Source organism: Phasianus colchicus, chromosome 2, assembly GCF_987193195.1.
Source record: "Phasianus colchicus chromosome 2, bPhaCol1.hap1.1, whole genome shotgun sequence".
In the NCBI taxonomy this organism is placed as follows: domain Eukaryota; kingdom Metazoa; phylum Chordata; class Aves; order Galliformes; family Phasianidae; genus Phasianus; species Phasianus colchicus.
The window spans coordinates 66,788,256-66,807,982 of NC_143437.1; the positions used below are offsets into that span (position 1 = coordinate 66,788,256).

Sequence of the window (19,727 nt, forward strand, 5' to 3'; positions counted from 1 at the left end):
GATTCTGTGTCACACACAGACTTACTGTACCTATGATACCAGGACAGACAGGCTGTGCCCAGTGAGCCAGGTGGGTTCTGCAGGCAATGGAGTTACTTCTTGTGGCTTCTGTATTCCCAGAGATTGTTGATCTACATCGTGTATTTTTGGCTGCCTGGGTTGTGCCTCCATCCCCATCCAGAAACACAATGCCTCTATCCAGTGACTTTATATTGAGTCTCTTCTTAGGAAGCAGCTTGCTCCTGGCTTGTTTCTTCTTCCTTCTGTCACTTAGAGCAGCTACTTTTAAGAAAGGCTCACAGATGTGGAGACTGTCGAATTGGTATACATGGAACACGGCAAAGTCCATCACTCCTAATATATTTGCTACACAAGTTTATGTAGGGGATATCTTTCTTTCCTGCTCAGGTCAGCTCAAGTGTGGTCAGACAATGAATTTTCATAGCTTGTATGAGTCCTTTCCTTGAACCGGGGCAGTGTACTGCCAGAAACAACCTGAAGTCTCAAGTGGCCCTGGTATATAACATTCCCTCCCAGTACTGCCTTGATTGTATTTCAAGAAAAGAATTAATGCAAGACAACCATTAAGAAAATGCCTGCCTGGGTGCGTAATGCTGCATTAGGTTTCCATAGCCCTGAGAAGGAATTTACTGTAGAAAACATGGCCCTTGCATGTGAAAGAAAAGCAAGAATACAGATCTATAGAATATAGATTGCAATATGAATTCAGGAGATGTGGGTCTTTATATATTTATTCTTACAGAGCAGAGAATCAGCCTCTTGGAAACAACATTCAGTAACATCACACACAATAGTTGTATTTTTTAAACATGTCACATCACCAGTTCAACTCAGACCTAGTTCACTGCTGGTCAGAAATCATGGCATGACAATCAGATGGGTGCGTGGCTGCTAACAAGAAGTTGTTGCTCTTTAATGTTAACTGTCCTGGCCAGAACTGTGCCTTAGGGACTCTCTCATTTGTCACAGCTGAACCTACCTTTGCGGTTCCTGGTGGGACAAGCTCTGAACCTCACCTGCTGGCTGCAGGCATTCAAACACTTTGCCTTTGCAAAATGACTTCATACAAGCTCAAGCTGAAATCTAAGCCAGGTTTTTATCTATCCTCAGGAGTTCTCGCTTTATCCCAAGCCTGATGCTTGACCTGTCAGTCATTGCCAGTTTGAATTTCAGTGCAGGCCCCTGACTCTGGTTTCTCTGGGAGCCCCACGTCTAAGCCCACCCAAGTGATTTCTCTTGGACTCAGGTCAGTCTTGTTTTAACCATGATGCAGTGATCCCTCACAATTCTAATTCTAACTAACTTGGCCAAGCAATTCCCTATTAGCTACAGCTCTAGGAGTCAGTCTCTAGCCTTTGGTAGCTGCTGTCCTAATCTGGGTTAGGCTCGGCCATTCCCCCTTCAGAAGAGTGCGATAGTATGTCTGCATTTTTAAAGTCAAATTTGTAACTCTTATAAAGTTTATCTTCTAAAAGAGGAAATACATTTATATGAGTAAATGCAAATACTTAGGGACAGCTCTTTTTCTGGAATAAAGAAGTTAATGATTTTTGTGGTAGTCTATCCCACGAGGAGACATTCTCAGCAAGATGATAAATACACCCCAATCATGAGAAATCTTCTCTGCTGTTGTTAGTAATACAGGCATGTCAGCAAACAAACCAGATTTTTTGCTAGTAGTTTAGTGTATAGACTTCAGTGAACAAGGCTGTATCTTCATTGGCAGTGCAAGCTTGGTCCAGGCCTGGCCAAGTTTTCATTTGCTGTGTTGTCTTGCTGCCTTGGAAGCCCTGCTGAGTTGTTACATACTGGCAGATGTCACTCTGGGGAGAAACAGGGCAGGCATAGATTTGTAGCTTCACTGACAACTTGAGGAGGTGTTCGTATTCTGTATAACAGATTTATAAGCTCAAATGTCAGCTATAAGCACCAGAGCCCATCTTAAAGGACACCATCCTCATTTTAATACTCTTAGTATAATTTGTGTGTGCTTAGTATTGTATGTGGGCATTTGTATTTATTTACTTGTACTGTGCCGTAATTCCTCTGACAGTTGAAAATGCTATAATGCTCTAATGATAGTTTGATTGCAAAAATGTTGATTCTGCTATCAGATCCTAAGAGTGTTGTGTCTTCTGTGGTATGCCTGCTGTATGCACTTGGTGTGGGTGGAGCACACTTGAGTCTGAGGGGCTACACGTACAGTGCTGGCCTTTACGACTTGTGAGCTATATTGTTTAAAATGCTCTACAGTAACTAGCCAGGGTGGTCCAAGGGTGGTAGCTGGCCTTTCCTCTCACACTATAGCACATGGTTATTTTAAAATGATGATTGTTAACAAACACTGGTTTTATAGCTAAGTTCCAATATATGGTTAATTAATTAAAAAAAAAAACAAACCCTAAACTAAAAAACAACCACAAAGACACTTCACTGTGTTTGAACAAAAAGTATAAGAATGGGTTTCAAGACTGTTTTGACTTAGTTCCAGTAGTAAATATGTATTGGAAAAGGTAAGTGAAGGAACTAGCAGCTCCACTGTTTAAATGTCATCATCGCAGGGAGCACTGCAAACCCATTAAAGTCTGGCTTTGCTGAGATCCCAAGCAGCTCAGCTGCAAGTACCTTGCCGTGATTTTAGGACTGTCTTGCAGGGACCCAAAGCCATTGTTTCTGAGGGTTCTGGCTGATGGCAAATAGAACATGAAGCATTGGTGTGCCTCCGCAGCCAACTGTACCCTGGGGGCACCCGGCCCAGCACTGCCACTGGGTGAGGGGAGGGCTTGTCCTGCTCTGCTCTGTGCTGTGCGGCCTCATCTCCAGTGCTGGGTGTGGGTTGGGTGCCACGGTGTAAGAGGGACATAAAGCTATTAGAGGAGGGCTGTGATGATGGTGAAGGGTCTGCAAGGCAAGGTGTGTGGGGAGCGGCTGAGGTCCCTGGGTTTGCTCAGCCCAGAGCAGAGGAGCTGAGAGGAGCCCTCACGGCGGCTGCAGCTCCTCACAGGGAGCGGAGGGGCAGCGCTGAGCTCTTCTCTGTGTGGCAGCGACAGGGCCCGAGGGAACGGCATGGAGCTGTCAGGGGAGGAGCAGTTAGGGACAGGGTCTGCACCAGAGGGCAGTGGGCATGGAACGGGATGCACAAGGCAGTGGGCCCGGCCCTGAGTGCCGGAGTTCAAGGAGCATCTGGAGAATGGTTTGGAAATGTGGGTTCATTTTTGAGCGGTCCTATGTGAAAGCTGGCAGTTAGACTTAAGGATCCTTGCGAGTCCCTTTCAACTCGGGATACTTTGTGATTCTGTAGTTCTCTGTGGCCAGCAGAAGAGGACTGAGGTGGCAGCGTGTGTAGGAGAGCAAGGAAGTGGTTCTGCATGCAGCTCGGTGACAGGCTGGGTTGTCTTGGGCACCCTTGGCAAGCTCCAAGCTCCACAGAACTCCAGGATCTACAAAGATATTGAAGCATTGCTGTGCCAAGCAGAGGCACTATAACAAAGCACTCATCAGCAGTGTTTGGAAGCCCTCTGTGCCCACCCTGGGGTTCCTCAGAACTTCCACTTCTGCTGGGAGCAGGGCAGGGATGGTCCTTAGGGGGCAGCTCCCTGCTGGGCCCACAGGGACCTGGAACAATCATGGGTGGAGGATGATGTGGTTTTTTTTAACTGCTGTAATTAGATAAATGATCTGGGATAGTCTTCTAGGATTATGTTACATAATTTTGTGCTTTTTTGACAAGATAATGTTCTAAAGGAGTTGATAAATCCCATAGTATTACTGTACTTTGCTCTGTATATTAAATATAGAGATAGAATCAATCAGTCTCGAAGAACTTAGAACCTTACAACATCAAGACAGGTCAGAAGATGCTTAGGAGAATACAGCTTTACAGGCATGTGGATTTTTTTCCTAATAAAGGTCTGATGGCTTTCCCAAGCTCACAAACTTAGATAAATACCACGTATTATTTCGCTCACAGCTAGATGGGGAAACTGAAAACAAAATAACTGATTTTTGTTTTCCTGTCTGCTGCTCTGAGGTGTGTTAAGACACATGCCTGAAAGTGCAAAGTGTCTGAAAGCCACAAAACAGTTCCCCAAATTGCTCTTACTGATTTAAGGGTCCCTGAATCTCTAGGAGTACTTCCCATATTTGTTTTGTACTGTTTCATTTGACTTTATCTTATTTTAACAATCAAACTCCAGAAAAATTGCTGAGGATCTCGAAGTGTGTTAGGTGATATGACATTCTTTCACTGCATTCTGTTCTTGTCATTTTTATTTTCTTAGGAAAAACACCGAATTTATTTAAAAAAGGAAAATCACTTAGGTTTTGGCTGTACTGTGGATATATGTGAGTTTAAGGGTTAACTCAGTTCTGTAACTGTAGCAAAGCATTTTCCAGCTGCTGTTCTGCTTGTTCTTTTGTGAAGGCTCTGCAGAAGTAAGCTCTTTGTTTGTTGTACTTTAACATCAAAGCAGTCAGGTATGAGCCTCATTTCAGAGTTCCACGCAATTTTCTGGATCCACACCTGTGCCCCAACAAGGGCAATGATGATAACCAGTGAGAACAACTTCTGGGTTGTATACCTGTACGTGCTGCAGGTTTTTGCAGCAACTTCTTCATAGGACACTGACACAGTGTCTCCTGCATGCTCACTGTAACTTCACAACCTTGCAGCTCTGGGTTTCTTTGGTCACACTGAATTCCAATAAGCCAGGTTAACGCTCCAGTACTCCTAAAGTTTGTTGGTTTTTTCCCCAGTGCTTGCCACTGTGTTTGATTCCTGTGAGAAGCTATTAGTAAGCTGGGTTTCCCTGTTTTCTTTTCCATTTTCTTTTGAGGCTATTTTGGGAGTCAGATGCAGTTCTAAAGAAATAGGAAACAAATTCATAGAGATGATTCAGCTGGCCTCCTTTTGCTTTGAAGGGGCACATTTGCATTGTGTGAAAAGTTTTGTTTGCAATAGATTGCCCAGAGCGATAAGGCAACTTCCATCCATGTAGGACAGGCGTTCCAGCAGCATCTTCACACAAACAGTGGTGAAGAACAGTCTGACAGCATTCCAAATAGCGTAGCAAATAAGGTATTGCATTATCTCCTTGCTCTTAATTGAATCAATTATAAGGACTTGGAGACAGACAGTTCCCAAAGGTGAATTTTCACTCAACTGAGAAAGGGTATTTGTCTCCTTACATTCTTCATCTCAGGAAGAAAGTGCCTGAGAAAGAGCAAAATGAATCCCAGCCCCAAGTGTGTGAAGAGCCATGGGTGTTTCTGTTGTCTGGCCTGGCAGTCTGGGGCCAGAGACATCTGTAGACTAAACCAGTGCTGGACAGCTACACATTTCATTTAAGAAAAGGAAAATTTTATGAACTCCAAATACACTCTTATACTTAGGTAAAGTGTGTGTGTGGGGTGTTTAAATCTCAATGTTTATTTACTCCTGAGAGAGAATGCAGGGTGGTTGGCAGCCTGCAGATACTCCATTTCCCAGAGAATGGCAATCTGCTGGACAACTGATCGCTTCTCCTTGCAGTCTCCATCCACTGGAAGATCAGAAATTATCAGTGAGTTATGAAGGTCAGTTCTGAAACCAGTTAACACAGACTTTTCATTTGGGAAAGACGTGTCTGAGGGGTGGGATGTTAACCAGAGTATTCCTTTGTAATGCACAAGCCCTCTCAGAACAACAGTAGAAGAACCCACATTTCTGACATGGAACATTCACAGCAAGCCAGACAAATAACTCCTGTGGCTCAGTTACTATTTATTGGCATCAGAGGAGCTGTGTACATTCACAAAAAAAGGGAAAGAATAATATAGTCAGGCATTCTTTCAATCTATTAAGCTTTAATCTGCCTATTTGGAGTAGTCTTAGAAACGATAAATCTGTTTTTGTCTTTGCCAAAGTGTGAATAATCTCAAGATCTCTACTTCTTGTAGCTCCCTAAATTAAATCTCATACTTCTGCTACCTAATAACTGCAGAAGGGGAGGTTAAATTTGAATGGAGTTTGAGGGGGAGGAAAAAAACAACGTGGTTTAGAGATGAGAGCTGTAGCAATATTAAGCAAAGTCAGAACAAGCTAGAAGAATGACTGGTATAAGAGTCCTAAGTGACCAACCAAATAGTTCAGAGAACAGATAAAGCCACTGGAGTTGCTGGAACCTGGCGAGTTGAAGTAACACAGATGTGAGAGCAGCTCAGACATTACAACTGACTGAGCCTTACAGCCTCTTCCAGCTCTGAGAGAAAAGAGGCTGCATCTTTGGGGGCCTGAAGTGGGCTAGGAATTGCCTCATTTGTAATTACTCAAAACCCTTTGATTAGTAGCATGTAATTTGTCCTCCAGAACTGAAGATGTTGCCTTGTAAGTAGTAAGCAGCATGTAAATAAGAGCTATACACAGAAAAAAAATGCATTTCAAGGAGGCATATGGTTACAAGAAGAGACAATATCATCTCTTAATATTGTAACAGTTTTAGTCATAGCCAGCCTTGCAGAGATGGAACGCTTCTATGTGTGGCTCTGTACTTACCTCACAATGTGGCCCATTTTCAGCCCTTTTTCCTCCTAAACAACTTGTTTTTGTCCCTGCTGTAAGAGTGTCAGGTGCGGTGCCATTCTTCAGAGCTGGTTCCTTTTGACACACAGAGCAAGAATTTAGACTTAAGTATATCTATCAAATACGGTTTACCCTCCTCCTTAGAGTTATGTACTGATCCTAATAATAGAGTACACTTTTTGAAGACTGACAGATCAGATTGTTAAGATTATATAAAAAGGAATGCTTTGAAATTCTGGTAATTTTTTCTTGACCCGTTGATGGAATGAGATATTCTTCTATTTAATTTAAATTCTTTCATCGCTGTAATTAATGGTTTAATTGCTGCACCACCCCTGTTGTTATCATGAGAAACATTTTTGCTATTTTAGAAATAAGTAAATAACAAAGGGATAGAGGAGATGAAGAGAAGTTTGTTATGAAAAAGGCAGTGGCTGTGGACAGGTAGGAATGAGAGGAATCCACCAGGAAAGGTTCAGAGCTGCTGGTGTGGGACTGTTAGTCACAGTTGAAGCACCTGGTGAGCTCATCGAGGTGCCAACTTAGGTGGGGCTGCTCCGGCTCTTATGGCTGAAGAGATTGTTGCCCCCATGCTTTTATTCCTGCTGCTCTGCTAGCATTCACTGTCCCCCAGGATGTTTTTTGTGGTTAGTAGTGCCTAACCTCCATTAGTCAGACTGAGCTGAAACAACTGTAGAAATAAGAGTAATAAATCAGAAACAAACGGAACCAAATCTCCGCTAATAAATCTTGGATGGCTTGCATGGACTGAATGCAACACCGCGTCCTGTTCCCAGCAGGAGCTCTTAGGGGAAGAGTCCTCACGTGGAGCATTGATCCTTCAGCAGGCACAGCTGTGTGTGTGGCACAGCACCATCCGCAGCCTCCAGAGAGCACAGGGCTCAAGGGCACTCAGCCTCGAATGCTGGCGTTTAGATCCGTGCTGCTGAACTCACAGCATCTTGCCAAAGCGAGCACTGCCTTGTGAAAAAAATGCAATAGAGAGAAATGCAGTTCTAAGAACACCCTGGAGGTGTTCAAGGCCAGATTGGATGTGGCCCTGGGCAGCCTGGTCTAGCATTAAATGGGGACATTGGTGGCCCTGCATGTGGCAGGGGGGTTGGAGATTCATGATCCTTGAGGTCCCTTCCAACCCTGGCCATTCTGTGATTCTGTGCACTAAATCAAATATCTCAGAATACAAGGGAATCACCTGTTTTTATTTATAAGTCTTTGGGGGGAAGAATCACCTGATCATCCTCAGAGATACGGATGTGATATCTGGGGCATTGCAGCAACAGGCATTTAATTGCTCCTGCTTGGATAGCTTTTGTATGGAAAGAATGTAAGATGCTGACTTGCCAGTTCTTCAGTCATCTGTTTGTGCTGAACTTTACTCCAAAAGTCACTGTTAGGCTGAAATGGCACCACTCCCAAGTGACAGAGGGTAAGTAAAGACACGTATGCAGGATCAGGCTTCTCACATTTAACTGACTCGTCTCCTTTTAGCTTCACTCCTGCATTTCTTTTGCTGTGGCAATAAGGAAAGGCTGCATTTCTGATGACTTAACCTAGCGAGCACAGATGCTGAACGCCATCCTTTTACACAAGTAACTTTTATGGAAGTTTTATGGAAGTTTTCCTGCTTTAGGTGTTGTTTGCTTGAGGTGACTTCATAAGTGTATCTATCATATAGGCTTTCTTTCAAAGGAAACTTGGTATTAGTGGAACAGGTTGTCCAAGGATATTGTGGATGCCCCATCCCTGGAGGCATTCAAGGCCAGGCTGGATGTGGCTCTGGGCAGCCTGGACTGGTGGTTGGCAACCGTGCACACAGCAAGGGGTTGAAACTAGATGATCATTGTGGTCCTTTTCAACCCAGGCCATTCTATGATCTGTATTTTCACGTTAAAAAAATTTTTTTTTTTTTTTCCTTTACGAGCATTTTACTGGATCTCTGTATACTTGCATTGATACATGATCAGATGTACTGAGGAATGTCTCATGAGCTCAAGTTATGCAAACTGTCCATAGGTCTGTCCCCATGTCCCCAGCTGCACGGGTTGCTGCAGCTGTCAATCCCCAAGCAAGCCTTGTGCCAGTGCCCAGCCATATGCTTCCTAACACTGCCCAGGTCATGCAGGGTAGCCTTGAAATGGAAGCCCTCTCAGTGTACAGCTGCGTAGCGATTTGCAGATCAGCACGTGGCTCGGTTCTGTGCATTCCTTCATCTGGGAGAGTTGCAATTTGGAACAGACATGCAAGCGCTGTGAGGACAAAGCACCAGCAGCAGAGAAGGGTGCTGAGATCTTGCTGCAGGGACATACTGGGCCTGAGCAGAGCTTGTGGACCCAGGCTCTATGGGTGAGCTTTTAAGAACACTCCTATATGTTTGTGGCAGCTGCACGACTTCCTCTTCCCCTTTGTGCATGCTTGTTCTGACATGTCCCTGCCTTCATCTATCCTGATGCAGAAAGCAAAGAACATGGTAGAACTTTCTGCTTTAGAGATGGCTGTTTGGTGTGAGAAAATGTCCCTGGGATGATGGTAGAGAAACATCTGCAACTGTCAAGTCTCTTTGTGTGTGAACAGGTTTCCTCACGAATGTCCAGGCAGGGCAGTCAGCTACTGTGGGGAAACAGAAAAGCACTTCAGACAGCTGAGTGCTGCCCTTTGTATTTCTACTTTATTTTGTTCTTCCAAGGATGTTAACAAACTCACTGAAGGGCATAACACTTCATCTAACATCCAGGAAGGTTTCTTAGGGCCAGGCATCTTCTTGCATTTCAACTTTTCAGGTAATGACTTTGTTTTTCAACAGCTTTCCTGAGCCCAAGCCAGCCCTCTGTCTGTGTAGCAGGAGGAGCCCATTCTGCGTGTCTCTGTTATGTTTTGGCCAGGAGTGAGAAAGTAGCCAATGGGAATTAAAACCATGCTCTTCATCCATTTGTTTTATTAGCTCACCAAACGGAACCTTCCTTGCCAGTATCACATTCTTCTTTTTCCATGCTTCTGCTGAGCAGTTTATAAAATGCAAGTAGCTATAAAGCACACTTCACTTCTGGAAAAACTGAGCAGTGTACTGCCGAGTCCCTGGGCATGGAGCTTTGACACTTGTACACCTCCAGGTAATTTAGCATAACAGCAAAGCCTTCAGAAGCCCTTTGCTCTGCAGAGTAAATCTGCAGCCCAGAGAGGTGGTGGTATTTGGGAAGGAAAGAATCACAAAATGGCTTTGGTTGGATGGGACCTCAAAGATCATCCAGCTTCCACCCCCCAGCTCAGCTGCTCAGGGCCCCATCCAACCTGGCCTTGAGTACCTCCAGGGATGGGGCACCACAGCTTCTCTGGGCAGCTGTGCCAGCACCTCACCACCTTCTGAGTGAGGAATTTCTTCCTAACATATAACCCAAATCACCCCTCTTTCAGTTTAAATCCATTCCCCCTTGTCCTATCACTGTGTACCTGGGTAAAAAGTCAGTCCCCCTCCTGTTTGTAAGCTCCTTTCAAGTACTGGAAGGCTGCAATGAGGCCTCCCTAGAGCAGATTTAACACTAGAACTGTGCAGAATCAGTGCTTTGAGCCACATTGGTGCTTTCAGTACCATCTGCAGTGTTTTCTGCATTTGGCTGCAAGATCTGTACACCTGCGGCCACTTGTGAAGCTTTTTGGTGTTCAATTTTAGACTTAACAGAAGTGTAAAGTTCAGAGTTGTGGAACTTCCCTGCTTTGCTGCTACACCACAGCTTGCGAAGGCTCTGGATTGGCTCTGTGGCAATGCCAATCGCAGGCAGAAACCTTTCTCCTCTAGATGTGTACCTTTAGGGGTACCCTCCAAACCGGTCCATCATTTTATTTTAATTCCAAGTATGTGATGGAAAACGGTTCGGCAGAATTTGCCTCTAAATCATAGACTGCTTTGAGAGATTCAAAAATCTTGGGGTCTGATTCAGAGACTCATCATCACTTCTGGACTAATCATAGAATGGTCTGGGTTGAAAAGGACCACAATGATCATCTGGTTTCAACCCCCTGCTACGTGCAGGGTCACCAACCACCAGACCAGGCTGCCCAGAGCCACATCCAGCCTGGCCTTGAATGCCTCCAGGGATGGGGCATCCACAACCTCCTTGGGCAACCTGTTCCAGTGCGTCACCACCCTCTGTGTGAACGGGTGTCACGGAGCCCCAGACCTGCTAGGAAGGAGCCGGCAGCGTCGGGGGTCGACCAGAGGCACGGAACGCTGCAAACAAAGGCCGAGTGTTTTGCTGACGGCATTGCAAAACGTCTGTTTGCCCAGCGCTGCCGTGATCTCGGGATCGGGCGCCGGGCCAGATCCGTGCAGCAGCGTGCTTAGTCACACAGCTACCTGCAAAGCTGGGCCTCCTGCACCTTCGCCCTTTAAAAGGCGTCGCGGTGTCGGTGCGCGAGAGCAGGGAGGGGGATCCTCTGCTGAACGAGGGAAGAGCTGCGGTGGTCTAAGAAAAGACGAGCAGCCCAAACGCTGCCTGCAGTGCGTCGGGGACTTTGAGGAGGCACGCGGGGCGGGGCGGGGCGGGGCGGTGTTGCCCCGCCCGGCCAGGAGGGCGGCCCGGCGGCGGCGGCGGCCGGTGCGGCAGAGCTGAGCGGGGCTGTGCGGAGCGCGGTGAGGCCCGGCCCGAGGAGCCGGCATGAGGGTGGGCAGGCCGGGCCCCCAGCAGCAGGTACGGAGTGGGGAGGGGACGTGGCCTCGGGTTTCTCGAGATGAGCTCGTTGCAGGCGTAACCGCGCTGGGCGACAGCGTTATTTCGGGGGAGGAATAAATGTTCCTTCAGTCCGGCTTGGGAAATCCTTCGTTTCCGTACATCGCGGCTTTTATTCTACCGTGCTCTGAATGCTCCAACTGCTGCCGGCGCTGCCTCGTGCAGACCGCGCCTCGGAGCGCCGGCTGCTCGGCTTCGGCCTCGGTGAAACTTGCTTCCTTCTGCGTCCCGCACGCAGCGCCGGCTTAATCGCTGCTCCGGCGGGGAGGTGGCGGACCTTCCTTCCGAGTCTGCCCTTCCAGCACCGGCGCCGGGCCGGAGGGTCGGTGCCGCCGTCTCTGGGGCCGTGTCCGTGCATGTGCGGGCATGTCTGCTGCCGGGGCGGGCGGCTGCCCCGCTTTGTGCCGTCGTAGCGGCTGTGCTGTGCCCCGCGGATGTGGTGCCGCGGATGCTTCGGGTGTAGGTGAACGAACAGAATGGGACAGACCAGCGGTTCTGTCTAGCCCCGTCTTTAGAAATGGTGTAGGTGTTAAGGAATATTTTCTTCTCTGTTAGAAAGAAGTTACAGTCTTTAATCCATGCTCTTTCTTTCCGGATCTGTTTATTTCCCAAAGCCACCCGTCTGCTAAGGGAGGGAGCCCCCCGGGGCTGCCATCGCACAACCGAAAGTGCGGCTTAAAAGCTGAGCTCCCGTCAGCCCGGACATGGTAAACATAAAGGGAGATCGAAACAGCAGCTCATCCTTAGAGGTGAGGGAAACTCCAGCTCCACGGCACAGCACGGCTGTGGCGCCTCGTCGAGGGGGCAGCGAGGGCTGCTGAGTGCTGCCTTCTCTCTGAAGGGCAGTGCCGGCTTCCTGAGCCTTGGAGATGATTCCCTGCTCCTTGGAGGTGTCAGGGAGGTGCAGCGTCGGATACTGCTGCTGACTGTATGTGAGGAGGGCGGGGTGACTCGCTGTGTTAGTCCAGGGCAACCTGAACACTGTGTGTCCTGGTTAGCACTGAAAATTTGCGCTTCAGTGGCCATCGTCACACCCCTCCAACCAAGTAGTCGGGTTTTGGGAGAGGTTTTGTGACAGAAGGAAGGGCCTCAACTGCTGGGAGCCCGTAGATGGGGAGAGGGTGGGAGCTGAGATAGTGTTTTAGGCTTGGCTGTGGAGCAGCAGCTGTGCCCATTTCAGGAGCCCAGCATCCCCGCTTCTGTGTTTTGGGGTGGAATCTCTGACATCAGGTATCTGTTCAAAATTGACACCTCTTTTGGAGAGGTTCGGAACCAAAGCTGATGATATTCTGTTACCAACAGCGCTGAGGCATGTTGTTCTTCAGGTATTAAATACATCTTTTAAGTATTTGCCATTCAGTTCTCCATCTCAGGACTTTGATTTTCCTTAAATTTGTTAGCAGTGCTGTTCCTGACAAGGTGCTTCAAAAATTTCCCTGAAAATGGGCTCAATTCACAGTCTTACAGATACAGAAAAGGCATAAGTAAAGGGGATGCCCCTGGATAAGTTGTCTTCTGAGCACAAGTGTGCACACTGCGCAGATTTCTGGTGCTGCAGAGTTGGATGTAAGAAGTGAGCCAGATAAGTGAGAGAGAATGGTAAGAGGGAAGCATGGTGCAGTTTGCAGACTTGTCTCATTACTTCTCCATCTCCCCTCAGAAGTGCTGTGTCTTGGTGTGAATTTGCATAGAACACACATCTGGCTGAGAAGTCTCTGAGCAGGCACAGTCTGCTGGTTAGAGAGTCAGCCTGCAGCTCAAGAGAGCTCAGCTCGAGCCATTGGGCTCCTTGTAGCAGCCTCACTTAGACACCTCGCCTTTCTGTTTCTCTTCTTTTGTTTTCTGAAAAGGAGATCATTCACATGCCTTATCTCACAGAAATGTTGCACAAATAAAATAGGTGAGATACACAGGTATGGCAGTGATGATGGACCTGGAGATCCAGAAACGTCAGGCATCCAGCATACATAGTTCCTATGAAAATACAAACAGTGGCAATATGGAGACGTGAACTGCATCACCTGAGCTACCAGGGATGGCTTTTCTCTGATTTCTCAGGTGGTCTCCTCTGGCCTCACAGCATTTTTACAGCCAAAGTCTCACTTCCCTCCAGAGGTGTCACTTTGGTGTGCAACCAGATGGCCCGGAACCACATCAAAGTCACTTACGCTTCTGTAATAAGCAGAATAAATAGTGGTTGTTTGCTCAGCTTCGCTTGGTTGGGTGCTTTTGGGGTTGCATCTTCATGGGAAGATTTGGGTGCTGCACCCTGCCTTGGCCACAGTGTGCCTGGGAAGGGGGGGCTGGGAATGGTGCTCCTTGGGCTGAACATGTTTGGAGGAGCAGCTGTGAAGTATGGGAATGGAGTATAACTAAGGGGAGAGCCTCTAGGAGCGCCTCTGAGAGTTACTGCTGTGTTCTTGCTATCGTATGGAGATGCTCAGAGCACTTGGAGGTGCCTGGTGTTTTGCACGTGTGGGAAGAACATGGATAAATGGTGATTCTGGGGGTAAAAGTAGTGGAAAATGGTTTCTAAAAGGTCTGCTGTAGGAAGAGGTTGCCCAGAGATATTGTGGATGCCCCATCCCTGGTGCATTCAAGGCCAGGCTGGATGTGGCTCTGGGCAGCCTGGTCTGGTGGTTGGCGACCCTGCACATAGCAGGGGGGTTGAAAATAGGTGATCATTGTGGTACTTTTCAACCCAGGCCATTCTATGATTCTACGAATGACTGTTTTCAGAAGACTTCTAATGGGCCAGATCTTGTACACACTATGGCTATGGCAGCAAAGTGCCCTGTATCAAGAGGTATAGTTCTGCTCTCAGACTCAGGAAGAAAGATTTTTCACCCCCATTTTGCTGGTTGGAAACTAAGGCAGTGAACGTGCAGCATTCACGTATCCTTTGCCACATCCCTTCCAGAATGGAGGTGTGGATCCGTGCTTCCTGAGAGCTGAGCTGGTGCCAGGATCTATGGACCAGAGGGAAAGCAAGATGACTTCCTCAGCACCCCCAGAAAGCACAGTGTCATCCTGTGGGGGTTTTGGGAGGGGACTTTCACTTCAACCTTCCTGATGGAGCTGTCGCATGCAGCATAATCGCTGTAGTTTGGCCTCTTGTCTGGGACAGAAGAAGAGCAAAATGCAGTTGTCAGGAATCAAACTTCAAGCTATTCCTCTTGGAGTGCTGAAGCTGGCAGATGCTGCAGCCCACCTGCTCAATGGCAACGTGTGCACAGATGTCTCCTTCACGTCCGCATGTGAGATATCCCTGATTTGCTGGTACCATAGCAGCTGGGAGAAGGAGCTGTACTAGAGTTCTGCAGAGAGGACGTTCTAAATGCCATTCCACAGTGACAAGTGGCCTTGCCAGCAGCTTAGCAAAAGCAGTTTGTTAATGTCAGGACCCTGAGGAGGAAAACTACCTCGCAGGCCTCGCAGTCCCATGGAAAGGTGAAGAGGTCACAGAGCTGTTTGTGGTCTCCATTTATGCCAGTGGGACTGGAGAAATGAGGGCACCTGGCTGGGGGACACTGCAGTCCAATGGGCTTTGGCAACTCTGACATGGATGTGCACTGATGTTTGTGAGCTTTTGGAAGCTGGTTTTTAATCTTAGGGGAAAGTTCAGGGGACAGTAACTGATTAATAACATCTCTGCTCGTGCAAATAGAAACCTCAGCTAAAGAGAGAAAAAATGCAACAGTGAGTGAGACTGGGATTGCTTGTTTCTAACAGCCTTTATCTACGTGAGGAAAACGTAGCAAAAAGTTTGAAGCTGGAAGTGGCAGGCTCTGTTTGCACAAAGTCTGGAAGAGCTGTGGGTGCTCTGCTGTGCCCAAAGTGCCCCAGTGACACACGTGGGTCCAGCCCCAGCTGGAGGAGGATGGGGCCACGGCAGCATACAGGGAGCAGCCCCTTCCTCTGCTAGCAGCCACCTATCACAAAAAGAAAGCTGATGGAAACACAGATTGGGTACTTTTGGCAGTTTAGGACCTCTTTGAGGTTGGGGAAAAAGCGATCTGACGAGGGTTACAGCTGTTTGGTTTCCTGACAGATGCACAGCACCGCGCTCGTTCTGTATCAGTGGCACAACCACACGGCGGCCGGCTGTGTACTGAACAACTTGTCCTGGACACCCTGCCAAAAATGCTCTGTGCAACTTTGCTGTGAACCAGGTTGGAGCGTGTGTGCATATGTATGTTTGTGTATGTTTTCTGCAGCTGACAGGGCCTTTGTTGTTTCACTTCTCTGTTGCTGGAGTGGGACTGTGTACTGTAAACAAGTGCGCTACTTATAAAGCACTTGGAGGAAAATAATCAGCATTTGTACAAGCGGTACCAGTAAAAGTTCCCATGGCAGAGGACCCAAAGTACCCAAATAAGCTCTGCTCTGAATGATATATTCCTTTCTTTCTTGCAACCGCAGCTAAAAGCTGTTTATAACCGAATGCTGAGATGGTGTGTTTTTCTTTTCTAGGAACTCGGCATAAGAATTCCTAGACCACTGGGACACGGACCAAGCAGATTCATCCCAGAGAAGGAGGTGCGGTGGTGTTTTCAAGTACACAGTGAACTTTATGCTTTTAAGGAACACTCTTTTAGTAGTAACCCACACTTGGTTTCAGGACAGCTGCTGAACTGCAGAACATTTTCACTTGTGTTCACATTCAGTCCTGGTGAGATTTTGGCCACGGTTCTGATATGCAAAAGCAGTGAGCCCTGGAATGGTTACAAAACATCCTGTTCTGCTGTCTAGCAGTAGAGAAACCCAATACTGTTCTGGGGAGGAGTGCCTGTTTCCTTGTGAATGTCTGGATGCAGTTTCCTACTGGTCCACGAGGTACCTGCCCCTCTGCTCCAGGGTTAGTTTTTCTGGAGCTGCCACTGCCATTCCGACTGTCTGTCAGACTTTGGAGTGCTGTGGCTGAGCATTTCTGGTGCTTCTCATTAGCTGGTAGGAGGATTTGGAGCAGAGGAAAACTTGGTGATATGCCTGTGGTTTTCTAGGAATTCTTGAGCCTTAAGCTTCAGTCTCCTTTATTTCTCCCTTGTTGTCCTAGCTAGCTTCTTGTTTCCTTCTTTTTTCCCCTCAGTGAATTTTTTTCTTTTCAGCTAGCTTGCTATTTTTGTAGAAAGCTCGGATGAATTTGGGGCATTCAAGAAAGTGAAGGTGAGGGTTAGAAATGAGAAGTAAGTTTTGCATGAGAGAAAGCAAAAAGGCAAAAGTCTCCCTTTCCTGGTGGTATGAATATTTGGGATTTTGTGTGCCTGTCTTTACGTGTGCTGATTTAATGCTGTTAACAGCTGTCTCATGTAATTCCTTTCACTGGGGCTCTGGGTGCTGTGGCAGTACATTTGTTTACTGTTTTACTGACGCTCCTGAGACAACATTGCTAATTGCTCTTTCTGTTAAATCAGACCGTTCAAGTGGGAAGTGAAGACGCCATGATGCACGCGCTGTTTGCAGACTCTTTTGCTACGCTGGGCCGATTGGACAATGTTACCTTGGTGATGGTTTTCCACCCACAGTATCTGGAAAGCTTTCTGAAAACTCAGCACTATCTGCTGCAGATGGACGGCCCGCTCCCTCTTCATTACCGGCACTACATCGGGATAATGGTACGCTGGAGCACACGGCAGCAAGCAGAAGCAGCCGCTGTGGCAGTTATCTCTGATCTCTTTTACTAGCTGTTCTTATTGTGTTTTGCACTTTCTAGTTGGTGAGGCATTTCGTTAGAAGCCGAGGGGAAGAACAGAGTAGGTTTGTTCCTGTCTGCTGTACAAATTGTTTTGTAAGACCAGTACTTGATGTTCTTGATGTTCAGAGCTTCAGTGCGAATGCGAGGAAGCAAAAAAGTGTTATAAAAATATAAACAGTTGCTTATTTTTGGTTTCCTTAGTATCTCAGAAACTGGTTTTTAAGACAGCTTTTTTTGTGTGCCTGGTCCATCAAATGCACCTCCCTCTGACATCATGGTCCCATCCTATGTTTTTGAATCTGTTCTGAGGAAGTTATCTGCCCAAAGTGATTGAATTTTTCATTTCCAATCTGACAGCGCAGTGACCTTCACCTGCTGAAGTTACATTAAAGATTTGGGCTGCAGCTTAATTTGATGGGAAGAGCATTACTGTTTGAATAGATCACACTTTGCTGCAAAGCTACCCTTTTGTTGTTCTTGCTCTATGTGGCAAAGATTCATCTAGAAGCACTGTTGTTTCCTCCACTCTGGAGCCCACTGTGCAGTATGGCACTCTTGCTGTAGCAGTGCAGTGAGTCTGTGCTCGTACTTCTCCCTGGGTGTAGGATGTTGCACCTGTGACCAGCATCATTAGAGTGTATACAAATGAAGAATATTTATGGTGTGAGAACAATCGTCAAAATGGGCAGATGTCTCTTCTTTTTTTTTTAAACTCAATCTTTGAACACTGCAAGTCTTATTCTTGAGTATTTTGAGGAAATGATGACTTTTACAGTAATTGTTATAAAGTGCAAACTCACTTTGTTTTCTGTATCGGAATCATGTTTTTCCTTCTAGGCTGCAGCCAGACATCAGTGCTCTTACCTTGTTAACCTCCATGTGAATGACTTCCTGCATGTTGGTGGAGACCCCAAATGGTTGAACGGCCTGGAAAATGCACCGCAAAAACTGCAGAATTTGGGAGAACTGAACAAAATGTTGGCTCACCGACCCTGGCTTATCACCAAGGAGCATATCGAGGTAAATCTTTCAGGGAGTAATGCGAACGTATGCTTGTTTTTCAGCCAGTTAGGGTGAGGGATGTTCTGTCCTGACAGTGGCTGCTGGAGCAAGCTTTCCTCCTCTGCCCCTCCCTTTCCCCCTAGCACAGAGGAGGCAGGTGCTGGGGCTTGCTCAGCTCTGCCTGCCAGGTGCAGAGCAGGGGCATGACAGCGGGCTGGGGGTAGGATGTACGCTCTGCCAGGAGGCCCCAAACCTCCCACACTTTCCTGCCTGAAGGGAAGTGGGGGTTTGAAGCTTCTTACCAAGTGTAGAGCATTCCACCTACAAGGACGAGATGGAGGGAGGCCAGCTCTGGTGCTAGGTTTTAACACTGCTGGTTTGCCAGGAGTTGCCAGGATTTTCCAAGTCTCCAAGGATCAGCAGAAGAAATATGCAGCTCTTGTGGTTGCCTTTTCATTAGAGGTGTGAGATTTCAGCACAATTCGGCCTGGCTTCAGTGCAAACCATATGGTGCTAAATAGAAACTGCAGTGGTTTCAGTAGCTGTTCGGGGGCTGGAGAGGGGAGAGAAGTCATCTGTGTGTGGCTTAACCCCAGGTCATTTGCAGCTGGGACACGGAGCATGCTAGCAGCAGCAGCAGAGAGTTAGGAAGCAACTGTGGATATAGGAAAAATAATTTTAGCGGGCAAAGAAATGTATTGATAAATTGCATGAAGGTGGAATCACCTGAACCCTTTTTTTTTAAAGTTAGTGCTTTTGTCTTGCATTATTTTTAAAGCAACTTTTGAAGACAGAAGAGAACAGCTGGTCCCTGGCAGAGCTGATCCACGCTGTTGTTCTGCTGACACACTACCACTCCCTTGCTTCCTTCACGTTTGGCTGCGGAATCAGCCCAGAGATCGACTGCGAAGGCGGTCACACCTTCAGGCCACCTTCTGTCAGCAACTATTGCTTGTGTGATATCACAAATGGCTACCATGGGGTGGATGACATTCATGCCAGCCCAGCTGCAAGTATTCCGGTAAGTGTCTGTCTGAACAAACAATCTCTTGCAGTAGCAGTAGTTTCTTTGTGAACCAAGTACACCGAGGACGCCTTTCTGTTCAGTGAGAGTGGGATGGCTTAGCCTAATCTAGATGAAGAGCAACCAGTTGAAAAAAGACATTTAGGAGGTGCTGAAATGACGCTGCGGGAAGCCACCGAAGGAAGAGACAGAGATACAATCTTTCTGTTGTCTGCTCTTTGTCTCATTTATTCACCTAACTGAATGACTGCTGCTGACCTCAGCTAGGCTGCAATGCATGGCCTGAGCAGCCAGGATCAGAAGTGCTTTTTTTTTTTTTTTTTTTCCACGTGCGCAGTGGAAAGTTGGCTCTTCCTTCGAGTGCAGCGTTTGATGCCTTGAGGTGTTTGTGATGCATCACACACCAGATCTTTCACCATTTTCTGACCCTGTACCTAAAAGAGTACTTCCTGCCTGCGGCATTGTGCTCACTGATGTGTGCTTGCTTCCAGTTGGTGAGAAGCATGATGTGAGTGCACTGATAACATATTTTCAGCATGGGTTCCTTGCGGGGTGAGACTTTACTGTAATCGTGCAGATGGCATTCAGATTTTGTCTGATGAGCTTGCTGGTTTTCTGAAGGAGCAAGTTGACTGCAAAAGGCAAAGAGGAAATGGGGAAAACAGTATAAACTGAAGATAATTT

The 19,727-nt window shown here is 47.1% G+C and overlaps 1 protein-coding gene across 3 annotated transcripts in view; it reads left to right on the plus strand.

The window, feature by feature from the left end:
• SESN1 (sestrin 1) overlaps positions 1-19,727 on the plus strand; it is a 73,345-nt gene that overhangs the window by 49,271 nt on the left and 4,347 nt on the right. For 2 of the 3 annotated variants that reach the window (XM_031610826.2, XM_031610827.2), the window contains exons 2-5: positions 15,796-15,861; positions 16,737-16,937; positions 17,855-18,037; positions 18,798-19,040. In XM_031610826.2, the coding sequence (XP_031466686.1) occupies positions 15,796-15,861; positions 16,737-16,937; positions 17,855-18,037; positions 18,798-19,040 (693 nt within the window). Of the gene's footprint in view, positions 1-11,130; positions 11,284-15,795; positions 15,862-16,736; positions 16,938-17,854; positions 18,038-18,797; positions 19,041-19,727 lie in introns of those variants that run through there. The other variant, XM_031610828.2, reaches the window with a different exon arrangement.